The sequence below is a fragment of the Callospermophilus lateralis genome, chromosome 1 (genome assembly GCF_048772815.1).
Source record: "Callospermophilus lateralis isolate mCalLat2 chromosome 1, mCalLat2.hap1, whole genome shotgun sequence".
In the NCBI taxonomy this organism is placed as follows: Eukaryota; Metazoa; Chordata; class Mammalia; order Rodentia; family Sciuridae; genus Callospermophilus; species Callospermophilus lateralis.
The window spans coordinates 70,514,675-70,531,731 of record NC_135305.1 but is presented as its reverse complement, the minus strand read 5'-3'; the positions used below and the strand labels follow the sequence as shown (position 1 = coordinate 70,531,731).

The 17,057-nt window shown below is 38.2% G+C and overlaps 1 protein-coding gene across 1 annotated transcript in view; it reads left to right on the top strand.

Moving 5' to 3' along the window:
• Positions 1 to 17,057, top strand: part of Dock4 (dedicator of cytokinesis 4) — a 445,040-nt gene that overhangs the window by 291,431 nt on the left and 136,552 nt on the right. The window contains exons 17-22 of the mRNA XM_076835166.2: positions 5,100 to 5,256; positions 10,160 to 10,257; positions 10,367 to 10,450; positions 10,636 to 10,736; positions 14,145 to 14,226; positions 15,360 to 15,530. Of these exons, the coding sequence (XP_076691281.1) occupies positions 5,100 to 5,256; positions 10,160 to 10,257; positions 10,367 to 10,450; positions 10,636 to 10,736; positions 14,145 to 14,226; positions 15,360 to 15,530 (693 nt within the window). The remainder of the gene's footprint in view (positions 1 to 5,099; positions 5,257 to 10,159; positions 10,258 to 10,366; positions 10,451 to 10,635; positions 10,737 to 14,144; positions 14,227 to 15,359; positions 15,531 to 17,057) is intronic.

The window sequence follows — 17,057 nt, the reverse complement described above, 5'->3', positions numbered from 1 at the left end:
GCCATTGTTCCAGTCACTAATGTCATTTTTGTGTCCCAGGATCTCACATTCCATTTAACCGTCATGTGCCCATGACTTCGTACATGTACTTTATTCCCCAGAGCCTTTCTTTGCATTGCTTCTTCCCTCCCTTGGCTTGAACTCTTGCCTGTGGGGTGACCCTCTTATTCTCTAGGACTGAAGTCAGGTAGTCCTTCCTAGAAATACTTCTTTCCCTTCCCCAGAAGAGCTGCTATCCAGTGGTCTTCAGAGCTCTGAAATCAGTTCCAACAAACAAGCACCAGGTTAGATAGGTAATAATGCCCTCAAGGACAGGGGCCGTGTCCATTTCCTTGTTGCATTAGTAATGCTGAATTGAAGGACTGGCTAATAGTAGGAATTTATTAAATCACATATCTTACGAAATGGCACTTATTGTGTTCCGGAACACTGTTCATGACTGACCCTTGTGGTGTCTTTCATGTGCCTAAGACAGGAGTCCCAAGTAGCCTAGCATATGATGTACCATTCACTGCTATTTGTACTGATTTCTATTATGAAAAATTAAAAAAGTATCTGTGAACAAGATATGTAATCCCTTGATTGAAGCTACCTCTGCTACTACAGAGCCTGCATTTTGATACTTCTGTAAGATTCTGAAGGAGCCTGTCCTCCTGGTCAGATCTGATTTCAGAACCATGTACGGTGAAATAGCTGGTTCTCATCTCCTTCCTCTTCTTTGTAATAAATCAACTCCTAGCCATTTTAAGATGACTACACAGATTCCGGCTTGTCAAAGCAAACACAGAGAACTATCTAGTACTCTGACAGTGACATAGTTTTGTTCACCCAATCCGATAGCAACCTCAGAAGGCCTTGTTTTGCCTGAAAAGAACTGCTTGATTCATTCTTCCCTCAACCAACTACCATCACACAGCTACCACAACCCTAGCAACACTTTAGCTGTGTTTTTCTCCCATAAGAGAACCCTGGGTTTGATGGGAAAAAATCCCTTTGCCAAAGCCAAAACAGAACATATACAAGTGTTCCCCAGAATACAAATGATCCATATTTTACCACTCATCCAGTTTGGGAGTATAACTGGATTTTACCATGATGACAAAATCATCTCTCACTTGCATGAAGTAGAAGAATCTCAGAGCTACAGTTTGGTGCAGCTTACCCAATACTGGTCCTATTTTCAGGGTTGAATATTTCCAAATAAAGAACCAGCAGTGCTAACCACACTTTTCAGAGTCATTTCTGTGGCTTCATTGATTCAGCCTTTCACCTAACTGGGAGATTATTCATTCCCATTTGTTTCCTCCTTCTCCCACCTAGATGAACAATGTCTGGGGCATTTACCACTGACTCTTTTCATTCGCTGGCTTCTGCTAGTAAACTGTGCACTTCCTGTTAGGAGTCTAGGTAACCTTTTTGGCTGAAACCCTTGCTATCACATGCCCCTGCCCTATAGGCCTACCTTGTGGAACCCTGTTTCTATTCTTTACTGTTCTCGAACCCTATTTCCTTTCTAGAGTCCTGGCCCTCAAAGGACTGACCTCTTGTTCATTCTTTGTAATCTCATGCTCCAGTGTCATGTCTCATCTCCTATCTTCCCCTCTTACTCATTCCATCCAAGTCCCATGATTCCTTTTTTTTTCTCTGAGTGGTTTCAGCATGTCGACTAGCCATTTCCCTGAAAGACTCATGGCCTTTCTCTTTTGAAATCATTTCACTTCCACATTACAACTCAGAGCTCTTTCCCAGGTGTCTCTCACATATATTCCTTTTTTTGGTAAGCGAACGTGTTTTAAACTTTCTTAACCATACAAAACATTTCATATTTTATTTACAAATTAATAAATTTTAAATGCATTATATTTGAATTCAAAATGCAGTTAAAACAACCTTAGAAAGAGGCAATATTTTATAGTAGTTGTGAATACAAATCCTGAATCTGACAAGGACTACTCTTGTGACATTAGGTAAAACACATAAGCTCCTCAGATTTGTAATATCCTGTTTCATAAGGTTGTTATGAGAAGAAAAGAGACACAAGTGCTTAGCAGTGCCTGACATACAATGTGTTCTCATAAACTGTAGCTCTCTGAGTTGTTAAGTCTAGTGCTTATATTATGTGTTAAGCATGCATGCTGAAAACCTCAAAGAAAAATAAGATATGCTATAGAAATTTCTGTATAATTTCTTAAACATTTCAGAAATTGATTAAAACCTGTCCGAAGAGTGGCTATATGTTTTTCTTTATTGAGTTGATAGGTAAAATTCTCTATTTACCCTCCCCCATCTCTCTGCATGGTCATACACACACACACACACACACACACACACACACACACACACACCCCTGTGGTTTTGGTGGAAGGTCTTAAAATAACTTTTGTGTTGACCATACTTATTATTGTGTTGAGGGTGATCGAGTTTAGCTGCAAGAAGCTGTCAAGGTGTCATGTCCTAGGCTCAGATGCTTAGTTCCCCAGGAAGAAGGAGGAGGGAAGTAAAAAGATTAGATGAGGGAGTGGGGAGAATAAGAAATATGTGTAGGGTCAAAATTTCTGTGGACAGATGGAGCATATCAGACTAGGGCAGGCTGCAGTTCCTAGTGAGGTAGCCTGGAAATTGCTGGGCAGCCTATCTGAGTTCAGTTTGTCATTAGACTTTAGTCGCCACAGGAAGTGGTGGTTAGATCTGTGGAAGACAATCAGGCTGGGGATGGGAAACCAGAGCCTGTTTCTAACTCTATAGACCAGATCCAGTTGGGGAATAAATTTAGGGTGCCATGACTTGCTGTGATGGCCCTGACACCGGGAACAAGAGTAGGTGGGGGGCAGTGATCCAGGATTCCAGAACTTTGCTTTGCCCCAAGCAGTTTTTCTGAAGAAAGCATTTGAAGTGTTCACCTTCTAATTATCCTTTAAAATATACGTGTGTGTTTTATGCAGTCGTCTGTCTATGCGAAGTAACCCATAGTAATAAAAGGAAGTATTTGGAGTTATATCACTAGAAGAGAAGTATGGACACTGTTTATTATGTTTGTATTGATACTCCTGTTATGAGGCAGATCTGCTAGTAAGAATATCTCATAATACTCTGATTTTGTTTCTGTAAATTCTTCCTAAAGACTTATTGAAAATAAAATTTTTTTTAAATACACTTTGTGAATCATACAAAAGTCTCAAACACAAGGGTTTCTGTGATTAAACTCCTGCCTGTTACCAGTAAAATACTTGAAGCAATTTAAATAAATAGAGTTCACATGAGTTTTGAAATTTATACCCCACACGTGCAAGGCCCTGAGTTCAATCCTCAGCATCACATAAAATAAATAAATAAAATAAAGGTTTTTATGTTCAACTACAACTGGAAAATAGATATTCAAAAAAAAAAAGAAAAGAAAGGAAAGGGAGGGAAGGGAAGGGAAGGGGGAGGAAGAAAGGACAGAAGGAAGGATGGGAGGATGGGAGGAAGGGAGGAAGGGAGGAAGGGAGGAAGGGAGGGAGGAAGGAAGGGAGGAATTTATGCCCCAAAGAGGCTAGGCTCAAGCAGGTATATGTCTGTTAAAACTTTTTTTTTTTTTTTTTTTGGTGGGTACCAGGGATTGAACTCAGGGGCACTCAACCACTGAGCCATATCCCCAGCCCAATTTTGTATTTTTATTAGAGACAGGGTCCCACTGAGTTGCTTAGCACTTTGCTATTGCTGAGGCTGGCTTTAAACTTGCACTCTCCTATCTCAGCCTCTCCAGCCACTGGTATTACAGGCATGCACCACAGTACCCAGCTACAACATTTTTTTTTCCTCAAAATTTTAATTTGTCATTAAAAAAGCAGCATACAAATAAACCAAAATTAGATAAAAACACCATACTCTCATTATTAAGATTATGTTAACCGTTAACCCCTTAGTGTGTATCCTTCTAGCTATATAAACTTTTAAAATAAATGATAACCGAGCATATATATTTATTTTAATGTACTTTTTTTAAAAACAATTAATGTTTTTTTCAATCACTAAATTCTTATCTCACTTAGAACTTAACTTTCAAATACCCACAAAAATATTTGGGCAATTCAGCATGCTTGTTCAAATCCAGGACCATCTGTTATACCAGGCTGTCTCTGAAGTGTTGATTACTCTAGAGCAATCCCTTTGTTGACAACACTGACTTGAAGAGATGGGCCACGCCTATTGCAGAAGGCACCACTCTCCCGGTTTGTCTTGATGCTTTTCTATAGCGTTGTTCAGCATGTGGCTCCATTCCTGTGTTTCCTCTGGTGCCAGGTTAGACATCTTTGGTGACAATGCATTGTAGATGATGTGTGTCCCTGTGTTGCCTGCGGTGGTGGGATCACAGCCCGATCCCCCACATGCAGTTGTGGTTGTCCTCTTGCTAATAGGGAGTAATCTATGTGTTGGCATCACATGAGCATTCAGGTCCTCATCAAGGATTCTCCTGCTGATTTTAGCAGTAAACAGCAGTCCTTAACTGAAGAAATAATTACAGTAGGGATATGATATTATATTTTCTGAATCTGTAATTTCTTTTACATGTGTTAGCCAGCATTTTTTGTGAAGAAGAGATTTCTGTTGCATAGTGGGACTATTAGGTTATCTGAAATATCTATTCTTTAATTGCTGGTTTTCAAAGTACAGCTTTAACAGCTGACTCAGCTGAGATGTTGGAAAAATTTAAGCATTCTTTTTAAAAATCCTCTGGTCACTGCAAATATGATTTCTTGAGCGTTTTCAGTGTATCCGGGACTGTGTTAAAGGCTTTACGTAATCTAATTATTCTGACAAGATAATGAGGTTTCAGAGAAAGACAACAGAAACTCTTGAGCAGTTAAGTAACTTGATAAGGTCTCTCACATTGGAAATAACAGCACTAGGATTTAAATTCAGATGGATCTGAGTCCATAATTTGTACTTAATTCTTTTTACACATTTATGTTGCCTTTTACTTAAAAGCCAAATTCTGCTTATAATGTTTTTTGGAATGTTTCCTTGTTCATAAATGGGTAGGAATGGAAATTTTACTCAATAATTCTTAATGAAGTCTCTTTCCCCTCTTTTGTTTTTTTGTTTAAATATTTTAACAGTGTGAAGAAAACACAAACCTTCAGGATACTACCCGCTACCTCAAGCTTCCATTTTCCAAGGGCATTTTCCTTGGGAATAATAATCAAGCCATGAAGGCAACAAAAGAGTCTTTTTGGATAACATCTTTTCTCTGTTCCACAAAACTCACACAAAATGGTAATGTATGATACAGTGTTATTTGAAAGCCTTTGTACCTAAGTGCATGTATGCATTTTGGTAAGAATATTCAGCAAGTACTACAGTTACATTTAAGAACTTTGCACTAGAAAAATTGTTGATCTGTTTAGGATTTCCAATAAAATGGAAACAGGGGTGACCCAATGATCTGTTGAATACGTGACATTTAAGGATTTCAAAATTATCCCAGTGTTGAAAATCAAGTACACAACTCCTCAAACAAATCATTAAAACCCAGCTGCATTTTTAAAAGAGACAAAAAAAAAAAAAAAAAAAAAAAAAGAAATACCATCACCTTAATGTCTTGTTTTATAGCTCCATAAAGAGTGCTAATTGTAGGCTTTAGAATAAAGCGTGTTTTTTGTTTAATTAGATGGATATTGCTTTTCTGCTCTGGCATTACTTTTTATGTCAGTGATTGTTTAGCAAGTTATGATTAATAAAGCAAGCTTTTCTCCTTGGCAAATTGTTATGAAAACATCGTCTGTAATGAAAGAAGTAAATTAAACATTTTTTTTTCAGTTTTTCATGGTTGTCATATAAGGCTCTTAGCTCGTACCCTAAATGCTATATTAATAAGTTAGATTCATTACACTGAGGAGAATCACTTCATAATAAGGTATTGTGTCTCATAGAACGCCACTGTGCCTGAACATTTGTTAGGTGTTATTACTTCTGTCTGTTGTGTCATGGCACATCCTTTGTAGAAGGAAGCATAGTTCTTCTCTTAGAACATAGTATCAGGAAAGAAGCAAAATATAGTAGTATATTAACCACTTTTTAAAATGCCACTCAATTTCAGCATGCATTTTAATAAGACACCAAGTTAAGTTGTCCTAGACTTCATCAGTATTTAGTGGTAAATGATGTTTACTTAAATAAAACCTCCATTGAGGAACGGGGTAGGCATGCGAAAAATGGAGGAACTTTGGGAAAAGGGGAGGGAGAACAGGGAGCGGGTATGGGGGCAGGAAAGACGGTGAAATGAGATGGACATCATTACCCTAGGTACATGTAGGACTGTACATATGGTATGATGCTACAATGTGTACAACCATAGAAATGTAAAATTGTGCTGCAGTTGTGTACAATGAAACAAAATGCAAATCCTGTTGTCATATCCCCAATTAAAATAAATAAATAAACCTCTATTGACAAAACTCAATGATTAAAAGGCGTTAAGTAAACCTCAGGTATTTGTTATGGGGCCAATCTACTCCTATGGAGGTTATATAGATGACAAAATTAACCTGTTGCTGACTCTCTTAGACAAAATTTATGTTCATCCTACATGGATTAGGATGAATATAAAAAAATTCATCCTAGTGAATAAAAAAATTGTATTTATCCTACATGTTATAGAGCTCATATTCACATTTAACTAAACATCCCTAGTAAAACATTTTAGGACCACGTTAGTTAACTGTTCCATTGCTGCTATAACAATTGCTACAAACCTGTTGGCTTAAAACAACACAAATATATCACCCTACAGTTTTAGAGAGCAGGTATCTAAAATCAGTTTTACTAAGCTAAAATTAAAGTGTTTGGACACGATAGAGGAGAATACTTTTTCTTACCTTTTCTAGCTTCCAGAGGCTGCCTGCATGTATTAGCTCTTGGGCCTTCCCCCATCTTCTAAAGCCAGTAGTAGCATCTTCAAATTTCTCTCTTACCCTCTTCCATGTTTATAGGACCCTGGTGATTACATTTGACCAGAAAATCCAATATAACTTCCCTATTATAAGACTTTTATTCACATCTGTAAAGTCTCTCTTGCTCTGTAAGGTAAACAGTCGAATTTCTAGGAATTCGGATATGGATATCTTTGCGGGGGGGCATTATTCTGCCCTCCATACAGATAAACCTAACAGTAGAGTCACTGACATCAACCTATTTGGCCTTGCTTCCTGAATTTGTTCTAGTTCAAGGATTTAGGATGTTAGGCAGAGTTAAGAACATAAGAAAGGGAGAACCAAGTGCTAAAAATTAGAAGTTGCTCCTTTGCAAAAGAAGAAAACATTTCCAGGTAAATTTAGAAAATAAACTATTCATGAAACCATTCTATTAAACATCTCACTATACAGAAGCTGGATCAGAATTCCATGCAATGTCTGGCTCATTTTTGGAGGCTGATTATCATTTTGACTTTGATTAACCTTGTCAATGTAAGACAGCTCAAAATGAGCCAGGAAATGAATAGCATGCTTTAAGAGATGAGAAGGGAGAAGGAAGTCAGTTGATCTTTCTAAAATTTACATGCTGGACACACATCTCTGTGTAGAAGTAATCCAGTTCCAAATTAGAATTAAATTGATATGTATTCATTTTGCTTCACTCAAAAAAATATACACATCACATTTCTACTACAATTGGACATTTAACAAGTGATTCAGTCCCTAGAAGCATTTTCTTAGAGCAGATTTGCATTTCAGAATTCATTAAGGTCTATCTGCACTCTCTGTGTAGTATCCAGTATTGTGCATGGATAATGTGCCAAGGCCAGGACATTGCGCTGGAAATCAGTGATTGCCAGAAGTAGAGATTTTAAGCAGGAGTGGGGTTATGTCATCCTCATATTTTATAGCTCTTATAGTATACTTAGTAAATGCTTCTTAAATGGAATATATGAAATCCATATTTTCAGATCATTGTTTCTCATGTGTAGCTAACTTATCTTCATATGATTAAAACAGACCTAGGAGGTGACAGTTTGCCTTAACTTTGAGTACTTGAATACACAATTGTGTTCATATAGATATAACTGCTGTGTGCTTTCATGTGCTCCTTTAAGAGCAGTCCCAATGGGATTGTCTGAACCACTATAGTTGGTTGTCAAGCTCTGTTCATGAGGCTCCTAATCCTCAGTGATTAGAAGGCATTAAGTAAATCTCGGGTTTACTGCCTCTGGGGATGCCACTGTATGACCAGCAGAGTCACCTCCTTACATTGGACAGAGCCCTGAACTACACAGCAACTGCTTCACTTGAAGGGGAAGGGAAAGAGAGCCAGGGGAAGGAGTGAGAGTGGGATGGGATGGGGTGGGAAATGAGGAGTGAATGGCAGGGGAAATGTAATAGGAGTTTTTAAAAGAGAAGATATTAGGAATGGGAGGCATCCTGAAATTAGATGGGAGAAGAAGAAAGGAGGAAGAAGAAGGAAGCAAACTAGGAGAATAATAGAGCCCTGTCTCTGTAAACCATTGTGGGTCTCTCTGTGGAACTATCTGATATTCTAAATAAAGCCAATCCATTTTTAAAAGGTTTCAATAATATCCTCAGGATATCTGAGTTAGAAAGTAATATTAAACATTTTCAGGATTTTTTTGGTTAGAAAACATCATAAATCTAGTTCAAAATTGGTATTTCAAATATTTCTTCTTTTTCCTATTCACTGTTGTAGATACACATTCCTATTTAGTACAGGTTCTCAGTGCTCACTCTGAGGTTTATTCCTGGTTGAAGTACTTCTAAGCAGAAGTACTTCACTGTTGTAGATACACATTCCTATTTAGTACACGTTGAGTATTCCTTGTCTGATATGCTTGGGACTAAAATTATTTCAGATATTAGGATTTTTTTTATATTTTAAAATATTTACATATCCATAAGATATCTTGGGGATGAGACCCAAGTCCAAACACAGAATTTATTTAAGTTTCATGTGTACCTTGTATATATAAGCTAGTGGTAATTATACACAGTATTTTTAGTGGTCCAGCATTTTGGCTATGATCTATCACAGGAGGTCACAACTTAAGTGACCCACAACTTACGTGGATTGCCACTTATGGCATCATGTTGGTGCTCAAAAGTTTTGAATTTTGTAGTATTTTCAGATTTTGAATTTTCAGATTAGAGATGCTCCACTTGTAGCAAACTTCTTACTAAAATCTTTTATGAAGATTTTTCTCTCATCTGTCTTTGGTGAAGTTGTTTCTCTTTCCTGTTAAGATTTTTCACATTTCTGTTCAATTTGTATTTTCCTTCTCAACTACTTTCTTGATTTTTGTGAGGTTTAGGATTTTTTGATTCGTTGTTAGTCTTTTTGTCTCTCAGCAAGTCCCATTTGAGTTTCTTCTGAAACAAGTGCTTTGAAGTGAATTTCTCACTATGCCACCTGGAAAATCCCTCCAGGCTTCTCTCTCAACCCTGCTGAGCCTGGAAGCCATCCCTGCTGGGCTTGCAGGGCTCAGGGCCCACAGGTAGTTTCAGAAGAGAAGGCAGTTGTAGAGCAGGGCACTGTGCTTACCCAGAATCCGGGGCAGAAGATAGCCTATGAAATCTAGGAACTGGCACTCTCATGTCTGAGAACACTGGGCTTTTAGTCCTGCAGGGTTTGGGTCACTTTGTCCATCAAGAAGACCTTTGATCTAGGCAAAGTTGGGTGCTAAGTGGAGTATTCATGTTTGGAGATACAAACATAAATAAAGGAGGTTCTCAGCCCCCAAGAAATTCCTATCTTACTAGGAAGAGGCACAACTTATTCAACTAACATTTGTCAGTCAGATACCTACTCTGTTCTTGCTATTGGGAGTACCATAGGGCCAAGCTTAGCTCTATTTTATATTGATGCTTATGGTCAGTTTGGGGCATTAACATACAACTGTGATGGTAAGATAGGAGTTACTGTGAGGTGGAGCACATACAAGAGATGGTTAGCTAGGGATCTCAGAAAAGGCTTCTTGGAAGCAGCATCCAACCTGAAAACTAAAGGGTTAAGTAGGAGCAGGGAGGAATAATTAGAATACACTGAAATAAATGCTATCCTGGAGATGCCTGCAACTTAAATGGCTAGGAGGGGCAAGCAACATGTTTAAGAACTCAACTTTTATCACTATTCTCTATAAAGGCAATTAATCTTCCTTTTTTTATTTGAAAAGGTGATATGCTTGATCTTTTGAAATGGAGAACCCATCCAGACAAGATCACAGGCTGTCTCTCTAAATTAAAAGAAATCGATGGCTCAGAGATAGTAAAGGTACATGTTATTTCATTACCCATCTTGGAAACGTACAGAATAAAGAACACTTGGAGGGGAAGCACAAATAGTATTTTATTCATTCACTTACTACTTCTTTATCCGACAGTTTCTGCAAGATACACTGGATACCCTATTTGGAATTTTAGATGAAAATTCCCAGAAATATGGGTCTAAAGTGTTTGATTCTTTGGTAAGTTCAAATTCACTCAATTATATTCTAACGATTATATCTCTCAGTCTTGACTTTCATGAGGCTGTTTTAGAGATATGCAGTTGACAATGTGTTTATTTTTAAAGGAACAAAAAAAAATCTCAATCTGCATTTGGTTTTAAGAAGCTCAATTTTTTTTTTTTTTTTTTTTTTTTTTTTTTTAGGTTCACATAATAAATTTGCTACAAGATAGCAAATTTCACCACTTTAAACCTGTAATGGACACTTACATTGAGAGTCATTTTGCTGGGGCCCTCGCGTACAGGTAAAGCCGTTTATCTTGTAATTCGTTTAGAAGCAGTTCCTTTTGAGCTTGTCTAAGCAGAAGCAGCTGTATAGGAACATTTAAAGGGGGTGCAGGAAGAAATGAAGCACAACAACTGAAGTGCCTCTTGAGACAATATCTTCCCTCCTCACACACCCTTCTTTAATGGCTAGGAGTGATTTTGGTTGAAAGCAGAAAAAAAAAAAAGAACTTCCTGAATTCTATCTCTGAGACCTAAAATATAAAGTATTTTCTTCTTGTCTCTATTTAACTTGATGTTCTTTAGTAAAAAATGTCTGGTTATTTCATTTCAAGGCCTCATTTAATCACTGCATTCCCTGATGATCATGTATATCCTTTTTTGGGGGGGGGGGGTACTAGGATTGAATCCAGGGTCACTTAACCATTGAGCCACATCCCCATCCCTTTTTATTTTTTATTTAGAGACAAGGTGTCCCTAAATCCCAGGGCCTTGCTAATTTGGTGAGGTTGGTATTGAACTTGTGATCCTCTTGCCTCAGCCTCCCGAGTTGCTGGGATTACAGGTGTGCATCACTGACCCTGAAGATTATCTTGAAGAAAGAGATATGGAAAGGAAGACAATCTTTGCCTTCGTACCTGCTTGAAAGCATTCATTCATTCAGTTGTTAATATTTACCGAGTGCCTACTTCATACTAGAGCTATTTTGTTCTGATAAAACAGGAATTTTTGTGTTGGTCAGAAAAGAATATCTGGACATGCTAGGAGGTAGATGCTGCAGGAAGTGCTATTTGGTCTCTGGCCTCAAGTCATTTAGTTTCTGGAATCTACCCTTTGATGGTTGCTGCCATTTTAACTGTTCCTCATTTCCCACCAACTTGGATAATGCAAGTAAGGCTTAGAGTGAATGAATAGTGCTTAGCTGGTGCCTTCTCCCAGGAAGCTTAGTTGACAGTTGCCAGAAGGCAACCGCTTCTCTCTTTCAATCCTATAAATAACACCTTTCTAGTTTTGGGCCCTGTTTAAATATAACCCTGAAGTTAGTTCTGTTTCCTCGCTCCAGTGCTGTCATTGCTTTGCTGTCCACATTTCTACCTCAAACCTTCAGCACCTGTGGGCACGTACATATACAATTCACCAGTTCCCAAAGGTGAACTCAAAGATCCTGGGAGCAGATTTTTACCTGCCTCCCAATCTAAGTGACCTATAAAGGTAGTAAGTAATCACATAAGTATTTGATCAGCTTGAGTATTTCTGACAATGACATGTTATACTTAGGTCTCCAAAATTTCAATAAACTAAGGTATTTTTGTAAGACTTTACCCTCTATCAGGGTGATTTACTGCTAAGGTGAAATGTAACAACAGGAATAGTTTTGAAACGTTGGCCTGCTCAACCTAACAATTTGGGTCCCAGTATGAGGAGGTCAGTGCTTCTCACTGAAATTGTCATTGGAAGATAGAAGACAAGAGTATAATTTCTAATATTTCAAGTTGGCCAGAAAAGCAAGATAACCAGTCCTCACAAGACAGATAAGGCCTGTGCAATCTTCTCAAGCTGTAGGTGGTTGGGAATTTGCTGACATCTTTAAAATAGCACTTCCTGCAGCATCTACCTCCTAGCATGTCCGGATATTCTTTTCTGACCAATACAAAAATTCCTGTGTGATCTTTTCTCTAAAATGGCAACAAAGGTTAAAAAAGAAGCTGTTGCCCCTCCCAGAAAAAGCCAAAAGAAAGGCTTTGAAGGCCAAGAAGGTTATGCTAAAAGGCATCCACAGCCACATGAAAAGAAAAGACCCACACATTACCCACCTCCTACAGTCCAAGACACTGTAGCTCCAGAGGCAGCCCACGTACCTTCAAAAGAGTGTCCCCAAAAGAAACATGCTTGACCATGCTGGCATCATGAAGTTCTCCCTGACCACTGAGTTGGCTATGAGGAAGATAAAGACACACACCTGTGTTCACTGTGGAAGTCAAGGCTGAAAAGCATCAACTGACTGTGAAATGGCTCTCTGGCATTGATATGACCAAGGTCAATATCCCATCAGTCCTAATGGAGTTCAGAAAAAAGGCATATTTTCAAGAGGCTGTTGATTACGATGCTTTGAATATTGCCAGCAAAATTAGGATTATCTAAATGAATCCAGCTAGCAAACTCTTAGTATACAATTTTTATCATAAAAAAAAATAGTTGTGTGAATTGTTTCAAGAAATTAAGAACTGACCAAAGTTGAATGTGGCAAGAATGTAATCTTAAGTGTCCTAGGTTGTTGTTTTGCTTTTTAAAATTTTTTGTTTCTTTTTTTTAAATTTTTTTGTTTTAATTAGTTATACATGACAGTAGAATGCACTTATATACTTTCATATATCATACATAGAAGGGATATAATTTCTCATTTTTCTGATTATACATATGGTAGAATCACTTGGTCAATCAGTCACATACATACATAAAGTAATAATGTCTGTTTCATTCTACTATCTTATCAACATACTTTATATACAAACAGAGATACAAAAATTATGGTATATATGTGTATTAAGAATTGTAAAATGAGCTGGGGATGTGGCTCAAGCAGTAGTGCGCTCGCCTGGCATGCATGCGGCCCAGGTTCGATCCTCAGCACCACATACAAACAAGGATGTTGTGTCTGCCGAAAACTAAAAAAAAATAAAATAAATATTAAAAAATTCTCTCTCTCTCTCTCTCTCTCTCTCTCTCTCTCTCTCTCTCTCTCTCTCTCTCTTTAAAAAAAAAAGAATTGTAATACAAAAAAAAAATAGTGTTACCTTAGATTAGTATAGAGGGAAGTGAAAGGAGGGGAAGGCAGGGGATGTGGGAATAAGAAATTTTTTGTTTCTTAAAGCTAAATCTACTTTGCTCCTCTAGAAGCATTTTCTAAGGTGCACTTTAGCAATAGGACTTATTATTTTTTTCATGGCATGAGAAATCCATGGGGGTGTAGCTTAGAGTTTCAGGTATTGCTTTTATTCTCTTTTGCTTGCAGCTGAAGGGTAATCCATCTATCTGCTCATGTGATCAGTGGGGAAGAAATCCCAGCTAGCAGTTGTTCAGGGTTGACTACAACATCCCTACTTCCAGCCGCTTGCTTGGCCAGAATCCTTTTCTCCAGTATTTGTGTTCACTCCTTTGAGAGAGCTTTGCCAGAAACAGGGTGGGCAATGGAATATGTTCAGATTAAGGGGAATTTCAAGGGGAGACAGCATATTTTCTCTCTTTAGCTTCAAAAAGGGGTAGTGACATTGATCTTCAGGCTTAGTAAAATATTATATAGCAAATTGACAGAAAACTATGAACCTCACAGGAAAGAAGATTCCTCATGATGCACATATCAGGTTTATTGGCATTTCATTGAAAGTTCAACCAATTCTACTTTGTGCACATTTCTCCCTGTATTTTAGAGATCTCATCAAAGTTCTCAAGTGGTATGTGGACAGGATAACAGAAGCAGAGCGGCAAGAGCATATCCAGGAGGTGCTGAAGGTAATAGCATGCTGTTGAAAACAGATAACATATTCTAACAAAGCTGTGGCACGGTGATGCTTAAACTAATTGGTCTCCTCTACACAGACAGTAATTGGTGATGATATGTTACTGCCATTCCAATTCAAGGATCTTAATCAGTTTATGCTGCTCCAGAGCTGATGAAATTCAAAAGGGACTTTGCCAGGCTTGTCCACTGGAACCTGGTCAGGATTGAATCCTTGCCTCTCTGGCCTCCTAGAAACTTGAAGTCAAATGCCTGAGTGTCAGGGGGAAAGAGCCTATGAAAGAAGACTGCACATGAGCAGTTAAGCTTAGAAGTTCCTGGCTCTTGTTTCTATCCACCTGACAGAGACCATCTGAGAATCATGCATCTTAAATTTTAAGAGAGAATAGGGTTGTTGAGCAAGGATCACAGTAAGGAAACCTGAGGCTTTACTGGGTCTCATGGTTGATGCTGTTCCTGTCTCTGGGCCTTATATGTTCCTTTGTATTTGGAGATACTAATATCTGATTCATGTTCAAGGACAATACAAATTCTTAGTGGTCTAGGCCCCGCCCTGGTAGTCTTCTGTTGAGTATCATCCTATGTATTATAGGGAAAGTATTCATTTTTTGAAACAAGCATTGTAATCATTACGAATTTTTCATTTTGGTCTGCTTGAAGGTAAAATGCCAAGTGACAAGAGTACCTACCAAAGCAAAATCACTTTTTTTTGTTATCAGGAATTGAACCCAGGGCTGCTTTACCACTGAACCACATCCCCAGCCCTTTTTATTTTTATTTTGAGACAGGGTCTAAGTTGCTTATTGCCTCACTAAGTTCCAAAATCACTTTTGAAAATCAGGTATCTCTTCATGGACCAAATCTAAAAAGCCATATGAGGATCAAAAATATTCAGCATCCATGAATTCAGCATTCGTTCAGAATTATAAAACATTTTAAATTTTCTGTACATTTATTAGGCATCAGAAAAATACATTTAAATACATTTAAAAATCTCACAGGACCTTGGTGTTTAAGTCAGTAGTTGAAAAGTCTAATACTGTACCATGCTTTTTATGCTGTGTCACAGTTACATAAATACTCTTGACCTCCTTTGAAGCTAACTTTTTAAACTTTTCCTTTTCAGGCACAAGAATACATTTTTAAATACATAGTTCAGTCCCGAAGGCTCTTTTCCCTTGCCACTGGTGGGCAAAATGAAGAGGAATTCCGCTGCTGCATTCAGGAGCTCCTTATGTCCGTCCGTTTCTTTCTTTCACAAGAGAGCAAAGGATCTGGAGCATTATCTCAGTCGCAGGTAATTTTTTTCCACCTCTGCTGAATGGAGGAAAACTGTGAATGTGATCTGGGTTTTCTTTTTTTTTGTTTTGTTGTTGTTGTTGTTTTACACAGCAGCATGACTGAAATTCTCCACCAGAAATCCACAGCTCCACGGTTCATATTTGTAGTCTGATCATCATTGTGAATAGACTTAAGCATCCCCAGCTCTGAGCACCAGCCTTCCCTAGATTGCCTTTCCCAGCCCTTCCCTCTGCTTAGAGGGGCTGTTGGTTGCCTGCTCCTTGTTTCAGTTACCAGGATACATCCTGCTGGTCAGGCACATCACCATCAGCCTCAGGGGAGGAATTGTAAGAGAGCCAGTCTATTGCAGTTCTTTCCCCCAAGCCTGGTACTGCATTTTCATCTATTGAGAATCATTATATTGGACTTCACTAAACTGCATGTTGTTTTGTTTTGTTTTATTTAACTTGACTGTAATCATCCTGGGACTGAACGTGTAAGACCAGAGCTGAGTTCATGCTGCCAGGTTCTCTTACCAGGTGTAGCCTAACATATTGCTTTTTGTTTTTTGTTTTAGAACAGGATCCATCTGCTTTCCAAATAGCATGGCCTTGTACGTGTTTCAGGAGATAATTCTGAATATCTTTCTCTATACTTTCTCAATCCGTCTTATGTACTTCTAATTCTAATGACTTGATTTCAAATGTGTCAGAAGAAGCAGGCTCTGTTCATCCTCTAGAGACCAGAGACTTTTAATCCTTGAGCACATATCAAGGGAGATGAGATCAAGCTAGATCCTTAATGGTTTTGACACAATTTGGTGACATGGGGCATTTGGAAGGCATAGTATATGATAGCAAAAACAGCAGAAGTATACCAGTCCTGTGATGATAGAGCTGTGCTTTTTCTGACAGTTTATTGCTATTCTTGTCACATTGTCTTCTGTACAGTGATGGACTCATCTTCCATCTGGGCAAGGATACAACACAGGCTCTTTTAAATGTCATCTTGGCCTCTCTAGTCAACAGCACAATCACTGCACTTCAGGAACTTGCCAGAGACCTCAGCATCAAATGCCCAGTAACCAAACTCTACTTGACGTAGACGATATTTGAGAAGCATAATCCAGCGGGCTAACCACATGTTCCTTTAGAGTTCCCATCATGTTTCTGTTTCTACAAAAGCTATTCATAACTTGAGTTTTCATCCTAAGATTTCTCTTTACTGGTTTCAGAGACAAAGTTTGCCTAATTTGAACCTGAAAAATATTTTCTTACTCTTAAGAGTAACCTTAATTCATGGGTTCTCACTTCCTAGGCATTCTAGAGATTTCTAACCCCCTTTAAAGCTACAGAAATATTTCTTTACCTTAGTTGTATTTCTATTGAACCCTAACCATCCCCATAAGGTGACTCGGGCCACTGTGGTACTGCAGGGAGAGTAGTTCTGCTTTTATTTTTGTAACACACTGACTTCTATTGCTCTTGGTTATTGACATTCTATCCACAACCAAGTTTGAGAAACAACTTTGGCACCTTTCAAG